Source organism: Pararge aegeria, chromosome 21 (assembly GCF_905163445.1).
Source record: "Pararge aegeria chromosome 21, ilParAegt1.1, whole genome shotgun sequence".
NCBI lineage: Eukaryota > Metazoa > Arthropoda > Insecta > Lepidoptera > Nymphalidae > Pararge > Pararge aegeria.
Genome location: NC_053200.1, coordinates 15,491,453 through 15,510,532, shown reverse-complemented (window position 1 = coordinate 15,510,532; position 19,080 = coordinate 15,491,453). Strand labels below are relative to the sequence as shown.

The 19,080-nt window shown below is 37.5% G+C and overlaps 2 protein-coding genes and 1 pseudogene across 2 annotated transcripts; 1 reads left to right on the top strand and 2 right to left on the bottom strand.

Annotated features, from left to right (window-relative positions):
* Nucleotides 1-259: 259 nt before the first annotated feature.
* LOC120633332 lies at nt 260-2,329 on the bottom strand (annotated as a pseudogene).
* On the bottom strand, nt 1,317-1,677 carry LOC120633331 (SRA stem-loop-interacting RNA-binding protein, mitochondrial-like). The gene has a single exon (XM_039903524.1). It carries the CDS (start codon nt 1,595-1,597, stop codon nt 1,340-1,342), a length of 258 nt encoding a protein of 85 aa, XP_039759458.1. The 5' UTR covers nt 1,598-1,677; the 3' UTR covers nt 1,317-1,339.
* Nucleotides 2,330-2,681: 352 nt separating the features above from the next.
* On the top strand, nt 2,682-18,717 carry LOC120633090 (3-ketoacyl-CoA thiolase, mitochondrial). Its single transcript, XM_039903198.1, has 8 exons — nt 2,682-2,824; nt 9,841-10,007; nt 10,866-10,997; nt 11,525-11,789; nt 12,283-12,458; nt 12,944-13,138; nt 15,574-15,728; nt 16,850-18,717. Exons 1-8 carry the CDS (start codon nt 2,806-2,808, stop codon nt 16,929-16,931), a joined length of 1,191 nt encoding a protein of 396 aa, XP_039759132.1. The 5' UTR covers nt 2,682-2,805; the 3' UTR covers nt 16,932-18,717.
* The last annotated feature ends 363 nt before the right edge of the window (nt 18,718-19,080 follow it).

Genomic DNA, 19,080 nt, shown 5'->3' with positions numbered 1-19,080 from the left:
CCTCTAATGCTTGGTAGAGGTCTTTTTTAAAGAGAAACCACTGCCTTACAATGTTGAAATCTGGTTGAAATTATGGAATTGTGTAAAAGCCTTAAAAAACAGATAAATTAAAATACAGTTGCATGACAAGATGAATTTCTAACATAAAATCTTACTCAAATTTAATATTACTAAACCTGTTATGCTAGGTACCTATTGGATGTCGACTGTAAATAAGGTATTATTAGAGAAAATATGATTTTACAGAAATGAAACAAGCTTCAGTTTATCAGCTCTTGTTTATATTGTAGACAGTAGGACGTGTTTACCGTTGCCTGTTAAGAGAATTATGCTCAAGATATTCATAAGATGCTCATAAAATCAACTGTGATAATAAAACTCTTTGTTTTATAAAAATAGTGCACAAAAAGCACTTCAAAGAGCAGTAACTCTGAAGATGAAGTATGATAAAAATAAAACTGAACTCAAATTATTTATTCCCAATAACTATAATTCTATAACTAAATATGATATCATTATAAAATGGCGTAAAGCTAATATAGGTGTACTATTTACTAGCACTCTCCAGAATTCTCCGAACCTCATCATGTGTCGCTAAGTCTAAAGGAGTACAATCCTCATCATCTTTTAACAAATCTGCTCCAGCATCTACTAATATTTGTGTTGCATTGGCATGGTCGCATGTGGCTGCATAGTGAAGTGGTGTTTGGTCAAAATTGTCCACAGCATTTATATCACAACCTCCTTTTATTAACGCATTCAAAGCATGAGTAGCATCTCTATCTGCCGCCCAATGTAAAGCTGTAAGTCCATCATCATCTTTCATACATTTTAATTCTGGATTTTTAGATAAAAGTTCAGCTGCTAGTTCTCCCATATTTTCTCTCGCTGCATCAAAAATAGTCAGCTTACTAGGAACTAATTCAGGTTCAGGAGAATATCTTAGTGAAGATACAGCAGCCCAAGATTCTTTTGGGCCGCCCTGTGATTTTATACAAGAATCTGGGTCAAGTTTTTGTACCAATTCTACATATTTCTTCATAGCTTCTTCACTTCGCATATCATTATGAACTTTCCAAGCATCCCACTTTTTCCTCCCTTTCCCATCTAACCAGGATGGTTTTGAAGTATTACATTTTCCCTCAGTACTTTGCTTATACAGCCCATACAGTTCTAACAGTTGGTTATTGTTAAGTTTAGATGTGATTTTCCTCACATGATTTGATGCTTCGTTAAAAGATTTTTCCAATGAACTTAGTGATTCTTCATCAGAGAAATCCAAGTCTGGATTGTCTGGTAGTGCTTCAGCCATTCTTAATTAGTAATTTAGAAACAAAATCTAACTGTTCTGAAGTTGAACATTCAGGTTCAGTCCTTCAAGAGTATGCACTTGTTTATTAGTAGCGTCTGCAGCACCAGAGGGGGAGTTGAATTCAACAAAACCATACCCTTTGCTTAACCCAGTAGAGCGATCAAAAACTACTCTAGCATTTTGCACTAGCCCAAATTGGGCAAAGTATTCCCTCAGCTGTCTGTGGCCTACAGTCCAGGCTAGGTTGCCAACGTAAAGGCGAACGGCTCTTGCTGTGCTAGCCATACCCTATAAGGAGATAACTTCAAGTAAATGCAATGAGCGGTCACCAATTAAGGCCCTGTAGTCCACGCCTGTGCTCTCACTCAGGGAATCCAAGTCCAAAAGAGCCCCTTTCAGTCCCCACTTCTTCAGTAGACCTTCAATTGACCAGTCGGCGCTCCGCTCCTGGTAAGCACACAAAAATCGTGCGTCAGTGCCGTCTAAAAAATACGCAACAGTAGACAACACTTCTTCAAACTGTGACGGCTCGTAAAAACAATCAGAGGCTAGTAGCAAGTCAACAGGGCGTAGGTTATGCACGTCAGCTAAAAAAAGTCCCCAAGCGAGCCCTAATACCTGCACATCACGATTAGGAACTAAACCGTTCGCTTCGCAGCAAGCTGCTAAATGTCTTAAAGATCGGGGTAAAGCGACACTATCTGTAAGCGTCACGTGAGCGCCACACTTTGCCGCTAAAATACCGGGCAAGCCAGTCCCGCAGCCGAGTTCTAAAACTCTAAGACCGCGTAGATGTCTTCTCTGCGTCCACAAGTACCAGGCCAACAGCGGCGCGGAAGGCCACGTGTAGAACGAGTAACCTGCCGACAAGAGCTCGGGTATTACGATCTCCAGATATTCACCTCTGGTATCACCGTTGCTGGATGATTTCCCACGAAACACAAACTTCTTCAAGTGCCCACTAACAGAACGACCATCGCTCATTGCATAAGCATTCTTTGTTGGATATTTATACCTTTTAATCTATGATTTCAATACCGCACGAATCACAAACAATGAATTTTCGAGAATAAAAAATAATTGTCAGAAATAGGAATTGACGGCATGACAGATAGAAACAGATTGAAAAGACTGAAAATTTCGAAATAAAATGTCATAATTCATCTTTGCTTTAGAAAAACCAAATACTGGAAAATACCATTGTACTGTTTTGGCACTACAAAAAGCCATAAACCACAAGAAGAAAAAGCCGAAATTTGAATCAACTTTGAAAAGTAATGTTTGTATCCTCATCATAAGAAGGAGGATAGACACTATGTTCATTCATTCATTCATTAATTCTGTTATTCATTGCCCGTTCGCAAGTTCATTCATAATTTTTTAGACATTTAGCTGCCTTCTATACCCCACTTCACTTTACAACTTTTGTACCGGTGTTGTGTTATCGTAAACTTTTAAACTTTATTTTATAATAGAATAAAATAATTAGAATCATGTCTGTAGCAGTAAAAGGTATGTAATTATATTATGTCTTTATAAGTATATCAATAATGGCGTGAAAAAGTAATGTGCAAGAATTATATTCCATGGGGTCAAATTCCAACTTTCGGATCGCAAGTGTTTTTTATTTTATTTTATAAATTGATCTTTTCCGCATAATTCCTTAGTTTTTGTGAAAATATAATTAAGACTGAATAACGTTACATTTTTTAAAATCAAATCATTCATTATTTATAAATTTCAAAAGTTCTAAATATTACGCTGCTATAACTAATTAAGTTTTAATTTTTTGTTTTTTTTTTTGCATTTACGGTAAATTACTTTAAGGTTAGGTAGTTATTTGTATACGTAAATGGAACACTACAAGGTCAATAATACTGTAAGTGCATTGACCTTTGATATGAGAAATAATGTTGCCAATTAAAAATAATTCCCTATTCTAGAGATATATTCTTATTTTATAAATATGTAGGTAAAAGTATAGATATCCGGTACTTGCGTACGAGGAATATTGACCTATATATTAAATATCCTATGTGAAATATACCTTTTTAGTGTCAGATTCTAGGGGACGTCTCGCTCCGCTCTGCTTCGCTCGGCTCTCAATGGTCTTTTATGTTCTAACCTAACCTAACCTAGCTTCTTAAAATAGATTTTGACCTATGTATTAAATATCCTATGTTAAATATACCTTTTTAGTGTCAGATTCTAGGGGACGCCCCGCTCCGCTCCGCTTCGCTCGGCTCTCAATGGTCTTTTATGTTCTAACCTAACCTAACCTAGCTTCTTAAAATAGATTTTGACCTATGTATTAAATATCCTATGTTAAATATACCTTTTTAGTGTAACTATTCATAAACTATACCAAATACATATCTAGCTGCATTTCGTTATACGCAATTTTTAGTGAAATTTATTTTTATCGTAATTAATTCAAAATGCATTTCCGAAATCCAAAAACAGTGTATATGAACCAAGTTTAACCCAGACAAAGCTCCTAAGCAAAAAACATATGTAAAATCAAGTACCGGATATCTATACCCAACCAAATAGGTAAACTTATAATTTCTGCAGTTCGTATAACATACTATGCTACCATTCATGTTTCTCTCTGCCTAAGAGAAATACTTCTCAGTTTTGTATATTGGTACCTTGCTAATTAAAAACATCTTTGTGCTTTTTGTTGCTATCTTGCGAATGCATAGTGTAACATTTAGGCATAAGTAACCATTTAGAATGTTTCTAATTCATTTGGTGGGAAAAAAATTTGGAAAACCCAAAAGTGCACGACTCATAATGCTCATTTAATTATCAAATATTGCAAAAAAAAAAAAAACTGTACTAGGAAAGTGATGCACAGGCGCCCCTGGTGGAATAAAATATACATAATATCTATAGATATAGATATATCACCATCCATGTTAATTTTACATGGATATAGAGAGTTTTAACTACCAATAAAACTTACCTATTATTTTTTCCATCAATATCCGGAATCCATCTTGAGTCAAGCACCTGTCTTTCTGCCGCCAATCAGCGTTTTCTATCCCCTCTCCGATAGTGGCGCCCCTGTATGCCACCTATCTAACTTGTTTATGCACCGGGTGACCGCTCGTCATTATAGAACTCATGATGCACCAGGTAGACCTTACCTGGATTCCGGATATTGATGGAAAAAATAATAGGTAAGTTTTATTGGTAGTTAAAACTCTCTATTATTTGTTTCGTATCAATATCCGGAATCCATCTTGAGTGATGTGTTTGTTATCACCTGGTGCTGTAAAGGTGACGCTATAATGTGTAGAGGTACTGAAATATATTATAAGGGCATAAAAAAAAAAGAAATAATTTTGTATAAAGAAAAGGATATTTGTATTAAATACCCAAATCAAATTTAAAGTTATAATTAAATAGATACAACTTTAATTTATCACTATGTATCGAATATTAATCAACAGGGTCAAAATAATTTGATAACGACACTGATTCTGTAGTATTTTGCCTATTATGATCAATCAATTCTCTATGATAATAATTTTGAAAGGTACTAATGGCCTTCCAATTTCTTGTTGCTAGAATTTGATCAATTGGAAAATTTTCTACAAAGTTAAGTGAAGCTACTGCTGATCGAACTGAACCTGGAGTTGCTTCAATACCTGCTTCTTTTAGAAGTGATTTAACCCAACCACCTATTACCGTTCTTGATGCAGGTTTAACTTCATTTCTAGCTGTAATAAACAAATGCGTTATATTTTGTCTACGATTTAGAGATAACTGCAATAATTTTCTTATCCAGAAAACCATATTTAAATTCTTGTTGGGGTGTATTTTGAGCCTCCATCCAGACTGTCTACGATTGAAATTCTTAGAACCAAATGCCGGCCATAAAACTATACTAGTGCCTTCATCAATTAAACTATGGCCATCAATATTTAACAATGTAAGATCGTGAACTCTGCGACCTGAAGCTAATAACAAAAGTGTAGCTGTATGCCTCAATACCTGGTAAAGATTGTTTTCGTCCGGGTTATACAAATTCATAAATTGTAATAAAAGCTTTGGATTCCAAATGGGTGGTTTTGCAGGCTTCTTGTCTATTGTGGAAATAGCTTTCAGCATACGTTTTATAAAAAAAATTGATGACAAATCAATGTTACTTGTCAAATGAGTAAATGTTGATATAACTGCTTTGTGCACTAGGATAGTTCTATAGGCGAGGCCGATGTCTCTATGAAGATGAGACAAATAGCGGGCAACTTGCTCGGCGTTGGGGTACTTATAATTAATAGACTCTGAGTCACACCATTTTCTCCACCTATTCCATGCTGGCTTGTAAGTTTTGATAGTAGAGTCTCGCCAGCTCAACATTAAAAGCTCCTGTTCTTGATTCGTCCAACCTGTTAATATTTCTTGCCACCCAAAATCAGCCAGGCTTCTAATCTTAGATCTTGAATCTCTGGTGGGTGGGTGTATCTAACAGAGTGTACTCCAGGTCTGGAATCGCAAACGGTGGTCGTATTGCTCTGTTCTGAACATCCGTTTGCCAAAACACTTTGTTCCATCTCGGAGCAATTAATATGTATTTCCCGCTGGATTGGTTCAAGTGGCTGAGCACTCTGGGAATGAGGTCTGGTGGGGGAAACAGCCACGCGAGTCTGTAGTGCCACTGGTGGCAAAATGCGTTGTGGTGTTGAGCACTCTGGTCTTGCATATCTATTGTGACATACCTCGGTACGACGTGAGCCGATTTCGACGCAAACAGGTCGATCTCTGGTGTGCCCCACATCTGGAATATGACTGTTGTCGCTGCAGTGTTCAGATGCCACTCTGGACTCGCTTTCTGACGTGATAGAGCATCCACTTCGGCATTGTACCTGCCCGGGAAATACTGAGCTATTAGATGCATGTTCAATTTGTCCAAAAGGGATAGAAGTCGACGTGTTTGCTTGAGAATTGTCACTGACTTTGTACCGCCTTCTTTGTTTATGTAAGCCGCTACGGTGCGGTTGTCTGTTTGGAGGAGTACTTGCGCATTCTGAAGTCGAGGTTGCTGGTGTACTATCGCTGCGTATACGGCAAACATTTCTTTTTGGTTTGCGTGCCAGGCTAGCTGATAGTTCGTCCAAGTCCCTGCGATTTTTATATCGTCGAGTTGTGCTCCCCAACCGATGTCGGATGCGTCCGTAGTCAATAGGTGGGTCACGGTGCTCATGTGTATTGGCATGCACCCTCCTATAGACTTTACCCACCATTCCATCTCCACGCGCGCTGGCAGAGGAATTACCACTCTGCGATAGGGATGATTCTTTGGCAGCTGTCGGCTGTAATGTTGCAGGGTACGACAGTGAAGCCGACCTCTTCGAGTAACGTATGTCGCGAAGTTCAGTCTCCCCATTAGAGATTGATACTGCTTGAGAGACCACTTGCGACTTTGAAGCTGTTGCTGAAGTGCTTTGCGTAGCGATAGGCACTTCGGCTTCGACAGGGACTTCGCGTTGTGTTTTGTGTCCCATGTTATGCCGAGAAACTCGAGGCATTGTGTCGGAGCCAGCACAGACTTCTCGAAATTGATTGTCCAGCCCAATAACTGCATTATCCTTATTGTGAAGGATATGTCGTCTTGTAGCTGATGCCTTGAGCTGTTTGCTAGGAGGAAATCGTCCAAGTATACTACGCACCTGATGTTGTGACTCCTTAGAAACTCTGCTACCCAGTTCGTTATACAGGCAAACGTTTTGGGTGCTGATGAAAGGCCGAACGGTAAGCAGGTCATCTGAAGCAGTTGTTGTTTGTGTGAATTTCGATGGTAATTGATCCTCAGGAATCTGCGATGCTGTTGAGCTATGGGCACGTGGAAATAAGCTTGACTGAGATCTAACTTCACCATCCAGTCGTGGCTCTGAAGAAAGTCTGGTATACGGAAGTGATTAAAAGCCGAAATTGTGTTGTTGCTACAAATCTGTTTAGTTGTTTTAGGTTCAAAATAGGGCGGAATGTCTGATCCGGTTTTGGTACAAGAAAAAACGTTGAAAGGTAGCTGGGGCTGTGCGCCGCTGGTTCTAGTATTCCTGTATCTAACATATTGTCTATCTGTGAGGTCATATCGTGAGAAGTTTTGGTTCTGAAACATTCCATAACTGCCTGACTCGGAAATATTAGCGGCGGCTTTAGGATAAAAGGAATACGTACCCCGTTTAAAAGCTTGATTATTGTCTCTGGTGCTCCAAAATTCCTCCAAATACTTTGAAATCGCTTGAGACAGCCGCCGTGAAAGGCCCGATAGTCATTCGCGGCGCTTATTCCTAGTGCTGGGCTGCAAATGAGACTTCTTTGCCTTTTTCTTATCGCGATTGTTGCTCCGTCTGGCTTGCGTTTGGTTTGATCGGGAAGCAGTTTGTTTTTCGCTTTTTGTCGAGGTATCACGTCGAAAAAACCTATGATCTGGTTGCTTACTAGACGATGGTTTTGGGTTTGAGTAAAAGTTATTTTTGTTGTGTGTCTCGGGAGCTGGTCTTATTATTTTGTCTACCCCCCTATTTTTTGAAAATAGCTTTGAACAGACTCATCGTTAAATAAGGACTGTGAACTAGGAGGGATTCTATGTAAAACGTCTCTATGATAATCCTCAGTAATCTGACGCAAAAGAGCTTCCCGGCGCAAATTAATAAAATCAGCTCTCCTGCCACACACCATTTGTAATAAATCATCGGTTACCTTACTATACGCAGAATCTTTTGAAAATAACGCTTGTATATTATCAAACAAAGAGTTAGGAGTAAGGGTCTCTTTTGAATCATTAGACCAATCCACTAATGCTTGCAACGTTTTTTGCAATTCGTCTTTTTGACAAAGCAAGGCATTGGTTAAAGCAGCGCATGAACGCTCTAGTAAGTACGAACGGGAATCTTCTTTTAAGGCAGCAGCTTCAAATCGTTTTAATTCATCGTTAACTTTAAGTTCGACAAACGCGGGGGTAGCTAAATATTTCTTTTGGGCGTCAGAAAATCTAATAGCGTACCAATCATCCCGATTAAAATGTTGTAGTTCTGTTAATTTTTCAAGATGTTTATAATAATAATAATAATAATAATAATAATAATTTTATTTCAAGCATCAAATACAGCTCATATTTTGTTAGTAAATACTTAGCCTATGTTAGTAACTTACGTATAAGAGAGGGATATGCGAATCACCGCCGTTCTAGTCCATTTGAAATAGCACAGCAGTGATTCACATATCTGCAGTCCAACCTGCTGGCGATCATCTTTAGGATGCTGTTGGAGCTACCCCGCAACCTGTGCACCAGGGCGCCACATCTTTTGCGCATTGTGGCGAAGAAGCAGTCAACTTGTGCATCCGCAAACATCCCCGAAATTTATCATTTGCCTTAACGTAGATAGGATCTTTAACGGTTTTACCGACATCTGATAGAATGTTAAGTTTATTATTTCTTATCTCACCCTCCGGACGCCGTAAATTAAGATCATTCGAAACTACTGTCGATTGTTCTTTATTCAAACTTGAATTTGCAACCTCACTATTTTTGGTAATCAGATTTGTTAAAAAGGCAACTTGTTGTGACAAAAATTTAAAATGCTCATAACTCACGGTTTGTGAATCTATTCTGGTCCTGCTTCTCTTTTCCGGGATCCCACTGGTCGAATCACTATCACCGCTGGAACTTGGTGATGGAGAACGTGCACGTTTTTGAGAATTCACTTCCCCAGAATTACTTTGGTTCTCCATTTTACGGAGAGGTTAATAAACTACTTTATAATTTTTAAATATTCAGACAAAGAAACTAATAAATTATTAAAAAAAAAAAACTTTGCTGACTTATGAACGGCGTGAAAAACGACGCTATAATGACGAGCGGTCACCCGGTGCATAAACAAGTTAGATAGGTGGCATACAGGGGCGCCACTATCGGAGAGGGGATAGAAAACGCTGATTGGCGGCAGAAAGACAGGTGCTTGACTCAAGATGGATTCCGGATATTGATACGAAACAAATAATAAATAGATATACAGTCTTGCAGTTTTCGTTTTTTATTAATTGCAATTAAACTACACTGAATTATTTAATCATTTGCATTCAGCGACCTACAATCGTCGATTAGAATTTTTTTTTCTTAAATTTAACTCAAATAATGGATTTTTTCACAAGTTAGAGTATTTTCGGGTTTCACACATGACGGCCAGGAAATTTTTTTGACCTATTTTGGTGTTTTTTTCCAATTCTATTGCAGTAAATCAATTTTTTAAAAGTATGGAATTAATCTCCATTAAATTATCTCGACAATAGTATGCAAAATATCTTCATTCCGTTAACTAACAAGGCTATAATAATAAAAATAGCCGCCGAAATGTAGCGAAAATATTTTTCGATCGTAAATCGTCTCTCTCTGATGCTTCGCATCATGAGTCGTGCAATAAATATGCTTCTTTTGATTTAATATTTTTGCAGCGATTTAATATTCCTTTAACATCATTCCGTAATTCGGGTCCACGTCGTATATTTGTCTCCAGGTATATTCATAGTGGGTGCCAAACGCACGCCGTTCGGCACCTTTGGCGGCGTGTTCAGGAACACCTCCGCTACGGAGCTGCAGACCATAGCGGCGATCGCTGCGCTCAAGGAGGCAGGGGTTGCGCCAGATCAAGTCGACTCGGTCATTGTTGGACAGGTCATGTCGGTGAGTACTTTCACCGACGACGGAACAAGGACCTATGTGTTTTATCCATCAATCATTCATTACGAAATTTGGTTACTTCGACTTTATTTAATGCATATCATAATAATGGACCTGTACTACAGTATAGTGGTTATTTGGTTTTATATCATATTAACACACCCATAAACATATACTATAATATACATTACATTAAGTAATTTTTGTGAACATTTTTCTTGAGCCAACTTATTTATAGTCTTTAAATGTAATGTGTGCAAGAAAGGTGCTTTTGCGTCGTGTTCTGCTGTTGATCCTATTTTATTTTATCTTAGCCTATTATTTAATTCACCTAAACAAGTTTCACATAAATAATTTTTTGTTTGTTTGATAAATACATTATTACTAACTGATACCCGCGACTGCGTTCTTGTGGATTAAGGTTTTTTATCCCCGCGGGAACTCTTTTATTTCCCGGGATAAAAAGTAGCCTATGTCCTATTCCAGACTACAATGTATCTCTGTAATTTCAGCTATATCGGTTCATTCGTTGCGACATGATTGAGTAAAAAAAACTTACAAACTTCTGCCCGTGACTTCATCTGCGTGGACTTAAGAATTGGGTCCAAATAGAAATTAAAAATGTGAAAGTAAATAAAAATGGAATAAAATTTACACCCATACTATCGCCCGCTGCAGCGCCTTTTGCCTGCAGACGTTGTGTTATTGAGTAACAAATATCCAAATATCCAAACTTTCTCCTTAGTATTAATAAAATTATATTCTAAGTTTTAAATATTATAAAGTTCACAGTACTGTAAACTGTCTTTTTTATTTAATTAATAGTTAATTTATTTATGTATTGTGTAATTTTGTGCGAAGGCGTCTCAAACCGACGGAATCTATACTCCTCGTCACGCTGCGCTGAAGGCTGGAATTCCTCAAGACCGACCTGCTTTGGGCGTCAATCGATTGTGTGGCTCAGGCTTCCAATCCATCGTCAACAGTGCACAGGTAATACGGCTAAAATCTTACTTACTGTAACTGTTTAGGTAGTGATAAATAAATATACTGCGACAATACACACATCGCCATGATAAGATTACTGATGAATAATACTTATAATATACATACAAACACCCAGACACTGAAAAATAATCATGTTCATCCTAAATTCTCCAGTTGTGGGAATGGAATGGAGGCCTTGGTCTCAGAAAGCTGGGTTACTGCACACTGCGCCAATCGGCCGACAAGCGATGGATGTATACATATATTTTGTCCCTATAAGTTAGCCCTTGACTGCAATCTCACCTGCTCGAAAGTGACTATTCAGTCTAGATGGTACCATGCTAATATCGCTTAGCGGCACGTCTGTGTGAGTAGGGTGGTAACTAGCCACGGTAGAAGCTACCAGACCAGATAAGAGAAAATTCAGAAATTATAAATTTCCAAATTGCTCCAACCGGGGCCGACCTCCCACTTAAACCGCTGCGACAGGGAGGTCGTCAGACATGATATGATAAAGGTTACTTCATTGCCAGGATATCCTTACCGGAGCAGCACGAATTTCCCTCGCGGGTGGTGTAGAAAACATGTCTCAAGCTCCTTTCGCGGTTCGTGGCGTGCGATTTGGCACAGTTCTGGGCAGCTCTTACGCGTTCGAGGACACTCTGTGGGCCGGCCTCACCGACTCGTACTGCGGACTACCCATGGGCATGACCGCGGAGAAGCTGGGCGCACAGTTCGGAATTACCAGAGATGAAGTGGACAACTTCGCGCTGAGGTCGCAACAGAGGTGGAAGAAATGTAAGTGATTCATTTAAAGGAAATTGTAAGTTGAAATTGAAGTATTGTCTTATACAATAAATTACCAGTTGATATCTTGGAGATGTCTCGAAATTTAGTATTAAGTGAGAGCTAATAGAAAAGTCCTATTATAGTAGGACAACGTTAACGATAAAAAGGTTGCCTCTTAAATATTTTCTATGGACCATGTAAGATGGTGATAACAAAAATAACCCTCATCTAATTTTGTTGTGGGAATCGAACCCACGGTCTTGAACTCAGAAAGCAGGTTCGATGCCCACTGCGCCGTCCAATCGGCCGTCTAATGATATGATAGTTCTTCACATCTTCAATAACTATAAAGTGAAACGGGAGGGTTTGCCCATATTTACAAGTAGTAGTAGCACAGAGGACACTGCTGCCCGTTCTTCATTCCATTCTATTAGTCGCCTCGTACGAGGCCAAGAAGAGGGGACACGGCACAATATCTATATTCAATAATCATTTTTTACAGCCAACGACGCCGGCGTGTTCAAGGCGGAAATAGAACCCGTGACCCTGACAATTAAGAGGAAAGAAGTCAAAGTTGATACTGACGAGCACCCGCGCCCGCAAACAACTATCGAGGGCCTGAAGAAACTGCCGCCCGTCTTCAAGAAGGAGGGCTTGGTGACCGCCGGCTCTGCTTCAGTAAGTTGATTCTAGATTCTTTCGGCATCGACGGTAGAAGAAAAAAAAAAATTATAAAAAAGCAATGTGTCATCTCTTGTTTCAAACGTGTCTCATTGTAATATGGACCTTTGAAAAAGTAGATCGAAACAGGAACTTTTTCTACTAGATGACGCTACAGTCGCTATAAGACTGATGTGAAACGCATATACTAATTTCGGCATCGATGGTAGGAGAGCCGTAGCTTAATTGGTGAAAGCGCTCAGGCCGCGATTGCCCGAGAGTCGCAGGTTCAAATCCTGTCGGTTCCGAAATTTTTATATGCATTTTAAATTTATAAAATTGATAATTCCTCCAAGTGTAGGTAAAAACGCGAATAAAAATTGTATCTTTTACTCATCAAAATCCATGTGCCTATTTGAATAACGAAATATCTGACTTTGACTTTGGGGCTGGATGGCAATGTGTGTATTGTCGTAGTATATGTATTTACTGTATATGTCTAGGGTATTAGTGACGGGGCGGGGGCCCTCGTCCTGGCCGGGGAGGAGGCGGCCAAGGGGTTGAAGCCGCTCGGCCGGCTGGTGGGGTGGTCGTGCGTGGGCGTCGACCCCAGCATCATGGGCGTGGGGCCCGTGCCCGCCATCGAGAGCTTGTTGAAGGCCACAAAACTCACCCTCAACGATGTGGACTTGATTGAGGTATGGTAACATAGTAAACAATTGAACGACTTGATTTGTCCGATAGAGTTAGTTGAAAGAACGGAAGGTACTTAGGTTTAGGTTTAAATACAATAATAATTATAGTGTTTTGTATTTTATTTTTAAGCATTGATAAGAATTTAAAAAAAAAATGAAAAAGAATAAATGATAGAAAAAGAAAATAATAATAATTAATAATTGTCTTTATTGTTGTATTGTGTCTCATCTACAACGGATTCTTATAATCTAAGGAACGGTAACAACTGTGTTAGTTAAAAACTGTGTTACAGCTATTAACGCCCACCTCCGGGTTTGCTTAAATACAAAGAGACTAAAACAAGGAAAAATTAAGTGTGTGTTAGGTTTAAACAGTGTGTGTGTGTGTGTGTGTGTGTTAGGTTTAAAGACATTTATTCCCATAAAACACCTAAGTCACTGACATAAAAACTTAATTTTCCATACTAAATTAATACTCTTCGCCATTAGACTAAGCTAAATTCAATTTTACTATTATCTACTCATTCAATGTATTCGTCTTTAAATTTATTGGTATTACTTAATACATAATATGCTAATTTAGTTTTGAATACATTGAATAAGTTTACATAAGCTTTTAATTCCCAAAAAACAAACGGTTCACACGGGATTTGTAAAAAGTTTTTTTTTTTTAAAGCAATTAAATATCACTTTAGCGGTGAAGGAAACCGGCCTGAGAGTTTTCCGTATTGCTCTCAAGGGCGTGTGAAGTCCACCAATCCGCACTTGGCCAGCGTGGTGGACTAAAGCCTAAACCCTTCTAATTCTGAGAGGAGATCGGTGCTCTATAGTCGACTAACTGTTGCCCGCATCTTAGTACGCGGTTTTTTTTTCATGAATCTTGCGGGAACCGTACGTTACGCGGGATCAAAAGCAGCCTTGATTTTAATCAAGAGTATAATTTATCTCCATTTCAAATTTCAGGCAAATTGGTTCAGTAGTTTTTGCGTGAAAGAGTAACAAACATCCATCCATCCATCCGTCCATCCATCCGTCCATCCATACAAACTTTCGCATTTATAATAGTAGAAAGTAGAATTGCTGGGATTACGATGAATATTCAAATATTTATCTTTTTTATCTTTGATATTACCTACTTAGCAGATAAGTAGATAAAACTTTTGTTGAAACGTGTATCGTAAATAACCATCACAGCGGTTCTTTAGATATCAATCTTACGAAGTCTCACGTTGCGAGTAATTTTATTCTGAGTAAAATAAAAAGTTCACAAAAATGTTATCTTATTCAAGCCAGTCTCGACTTTAATGGAACTAAGTAAAATGACCTATATTATAATTATTATTTTTAAATTCCACTAGGCCTTGAATGTATGACAGTTATTTTATATTGCAGTATCAGATCGCTTTCATAATAGTAGTATGGTTTTGTATTAATTAATAGCTAATTATGAACTATTCTTTTAATATCGTATTCAATAAAAACTTAATAGGTCTTTAACGAACACTCAGTGCGTTATTGCTATCTTGTCTGATGTTTAAAGGATAAAGTCCAAGGTTATAAGCGCACTAACTGTGAAAGACAGTTTATGAAAAACCACCAAAATCGGTTTTATGTAGCAATCATGCCAATGTACGGGGTCGCTTATACTTACTAAAATTATTACTAAAATGTGTTTTTTTTATAATTTTATAACATAGATTGACCAAAGACAAGCTATAAAAATAAAAGATTCAAAGGTTATAAGAGTCCTCTTCCAATGGCTGTACGGTGATATACCTTTGCCTTGTCCCTATGGGAAAGAATAAAGAAAAAAAAACGTGTGTGTATGTGTACACGCGTTAGAAATTGTTCTACTTTTGCGGAACAAGATAAATTTTTTATGTTACTCCTTATTCTATGTTAGTAGAGAAAACGTAGTGTCGTTTTTTCCACTACACTAGAAAAAGGTATTGAATACATTGAAAGTTATTACGCACTATCTAGTCATCTCATCATCGGATATCCAAGGTTCACTAAACATTAAAATCTGAGATTTTTGTACAATTGAATCAATTAAAAGTGTACATTGTCAAACCTTAAAGCTAACTTTAGGGTGCCGGTCTTTTGTGCCGGTGTGCGCGCGCATCGTAAAAAGGTAACCTGTGGACGATGTATTCCCCTCTCACTCGGTTTCGCAACTAATCTTAATCCTGTTAAAATCGTGTAACCAGTGTGCGCGCATTTCGTTACATAGTATAATTTCACTCCCATGATTTTTTTTCTAACGCCGCTAAAGAACTTGCCTACTAAAAAGTGCCCCCTTCCAAATACGCATTTGAATCATGAATGGTACGAGTGTTCTAAATTCAAATGGGTATTTGAATTAAGAGTAATGTCGCGAATGTTCTAAATTCAAATGGGTATTCGAATAAAGAATGACTTTTGTGGGAATCTCTTAGATCAACGAAGCGTTCGTAGCGCAAACCCTCTCGTGCGCCAAGGCACTGAAGGTGGACATGGAGAAGTTGAACGCGAACGGCGGCGCCACGGCTCTTGGCCACCCTCTCGCCGCCTCGGGCTCTCGCATCACCGCGCACCTCGTTCACGAGCTGAAGTAAGCTTTTTACACGCTTTTTGATGTGAAACGTCTTATCATATTGACCCATTATTTTCCCACTGCAGGTCACGGGTCTCCTCCCACAATGAGAAGCGGTTAAGGCCGTAGTCCACCACGCTGTCCCAGTGCGGATTGGCGGACTTCACATACCTTTGAGAAAATTATATTGAACTCTCAGGGATGCAGGTTTCCTCACGATGTTTTACTTCACCGTCGAAGCAAGTGATATTTTAATTACTTAAAACGTAAATAACATAATAAAGTTAGAGGTGCGTGTTGGGATTCGGACTCGGCCCGATTTGTCGCGATTATTTTTTTTTTTATATTGTCATTTTTGTTATTAAATAAAAATGCATATTTATGTATTACATAGGGAACAAATTCAAATTTTCTTTATTCATGTAGGCCTATCACAGGCACTTATGAAGCGTTCATACATATATGTTTTCATTATTTTAAGTGGAAGGTAGTAACTTCGTTAGCCAACTTAAAGCTACGAGGTTTCCAAATACGCCCTGGTCTAAGAAGGAGACCACAAAAAACTAAGCCGGGTGTTCTTTTTGTTATCACCATCTCACATTGTAAATATGTATTGCAATAGAATTTTTCTGTAAGCTTACGTTTTATATAAACTTTGAACTTATTTAGAAAGATTTCATTCGGTAATTTGTTATAAAATAATATACAATTGCCCTTGAATTAATTATCAATTTTATGAAGCCTAGTAAACCGCACAGCGAGTTTATTTTTTCTTCTAAAATTGATATTGTTACAGTCCATTTTCTTTTTAAATTTTGTTATATTATTATGGACATAAATTAATTTTCAAGTAATGCTTGTAATGCTTTATCTTTCCATTATACCATATCGGTCGTAATCTGTTATTTTATGCATATAAATTTCGACGATCTCTCACACATTTTTTTTATTGTCTCCCCACCATTCATTTTGTTCTATATACTTTTTTTGGTGTGCAATAAAAGTATATTCATTCATTCAGTGTTGTTAATGACCGAAAAACTCGCACGAAGCGATTTGCATCTCCTGTTCTGTGGAGCGTCTTTGTCCATCAATGAATACTATAAAAAAACTTTAGTACTATTTTTTTGTTTTTATAGACGCCGTGGACTAAAGCGCGCTATCGGTTCAGCTTGCATCGGCGGCGGACAGGGAATCGCGGTTATGGTTGAAGCTGTTTAAAACACCCACCTTAGTTTAAGCCATCGCACGTAATGCTGTAAATTGGTGGTGTTGCCAGTGCAAAAGGAAAGCAATACTTTTGGATCTGTCATTTTAGTGCACTTTATTTATTTATTTAAACATCTTTATTGCATAGTAAAGGAGAAAAAAAAACATACTTAAAAAAAAAATAAAAGCAAAAGGCGACCTTATCACTAAAAGTGATCTCTGCTAGGTAACCTTAACGATAGTACCCAATAATACATACTTACTTTATGTGAACTAAATTAACTTAATGATGCAAAACAAATTTATAGGCCTAAATTTGCAGCTTTCACATTACTGTAGACTGCCCATTCAGTTTAATTTGAATGTACACTAAAATGACAGTAACGAAAATATTGCTTTCTAATTCACTCCTTCTTGTAAAGAGTTACTACTACTAATGGATATGAAAATTTAGTGCAGTTTCAAACTACACTAAATTAACGACCTAAGCTATTTCAATTCTTTATTCTTGGAACATTTTAAAAAATTACTACTTGTACATTTGTTAACTTAGTTCAGTTCTAAGCAATTAAAGATTTATCTGATGTCTAAACTAATGGTACTTAGTTAAAGGTCACTTACTAGTCTAAGCAATAAGTAAGATTTTTTTCGTATTATTATACAGAAACCTATAGATATTTTTTTCTTTTTATGTGTAAGACTTGCTTGGAAAAGCCTGGAGGTGTCAATGCTCCCTACTAATACCCCTTTACACCTACTTACCTGCGCCCATGATGACAGGTAAGTAGTCGAAATATGGCAAAGTCATTACATATACCGACCGAACTATAGAGAAATCCCCCAGCTCTGCCCGCATTTCCATTTACAGAATACAGATATTCCGCGGAATTATAGAATGTATTTTGTAAGTTATTACTATTTTTATGCAATTTTTGCTGTCGCTATTTATTTTTTAATCACACGAATAATTATGATAATCACAATTTTGTAACTAAATTATATTTATATATAAATGGTGAGATTTAGCAACGGACATTATATGACAGATATTTTTACGGGATAGACAGTGGCGTACAATTCATACATGCACTGCCTATTTTTTTTATAACTTTGTTGAAGAGAGATTTTTCTGTTTTGTACTAGCTGCCAGTTTCAAATGATGTCCGTCTAGAAACAATACGTATATTTTTCTAAGCATAAAACGTAAACATAAGGTCGGAAACAAACTTTAAACGCAGGCTTAATATGAATTACTCAACACACATCGCGTTACATAGAATAGCGTCAAGTGTTAAAAGTATGTTTCCACTCTTATTCTAAAAATGTTTTGATAATTTATGTATGCGAAATATAGTGCCTTATAGAATTTTAATCTACTTATAATATATCAAAATGAATGTTTGTGTGGTTTTATCATTTACGTTCATTGTACAGCTAAACGGCTGCATCGATTTTGATGAAACCTGGCACAGATACCTCTCATCCTAGAACACCCACTAACTTTTCCAAGGAGATTTAAAACATATCGAACTTGATGAAATTTTTATCGAGACTGAAAAATCACGCGGGAAATACGAAATAATGTCATAAGAAGTCGCGGGCAATAGAAATATTAATTTTATTATCTCCCTATGAAAAACTATAAAATATTTATCTCTCGAACAATTTATGAATATAATCTGTACGCTAATGTTCTTATTTACCGTAGAATGAATGAATTTATTGTATTAAGTATAATATATTTTTTATAATTGAATAAAAAAGATGTTAAATAATAATTTATATGTACCTTAGATGTTGGACGAATGTTGATTTTTTTATAAAAATATATTATTTTAAAAATGCTTATTGTTTTAATTTATGAAAATAGACCCTTACAGGTTAACCAGAGTCCGCGCGCTATGAGCCTTTTGCCGCCTTTTTTTTAAGGTTTATGTTTATAGACGAGCGCTTGACTGCAATCACACCTGATGGTAAGCAGTGGCGTGCACTTCATACACGCACGAAAGCACTGCATACCCTAAAATTGAAATATAGCCCGGATTTTTGCCATTTTTTGTAATTTTCCTGCTGTAAGCATTCCCTGGTAAGAAACCTAGTGCACGCCACTGATGGTAAGCGATGATGCAGCCTAAGGTGTAGCGCACTTGCCTAGAAGATG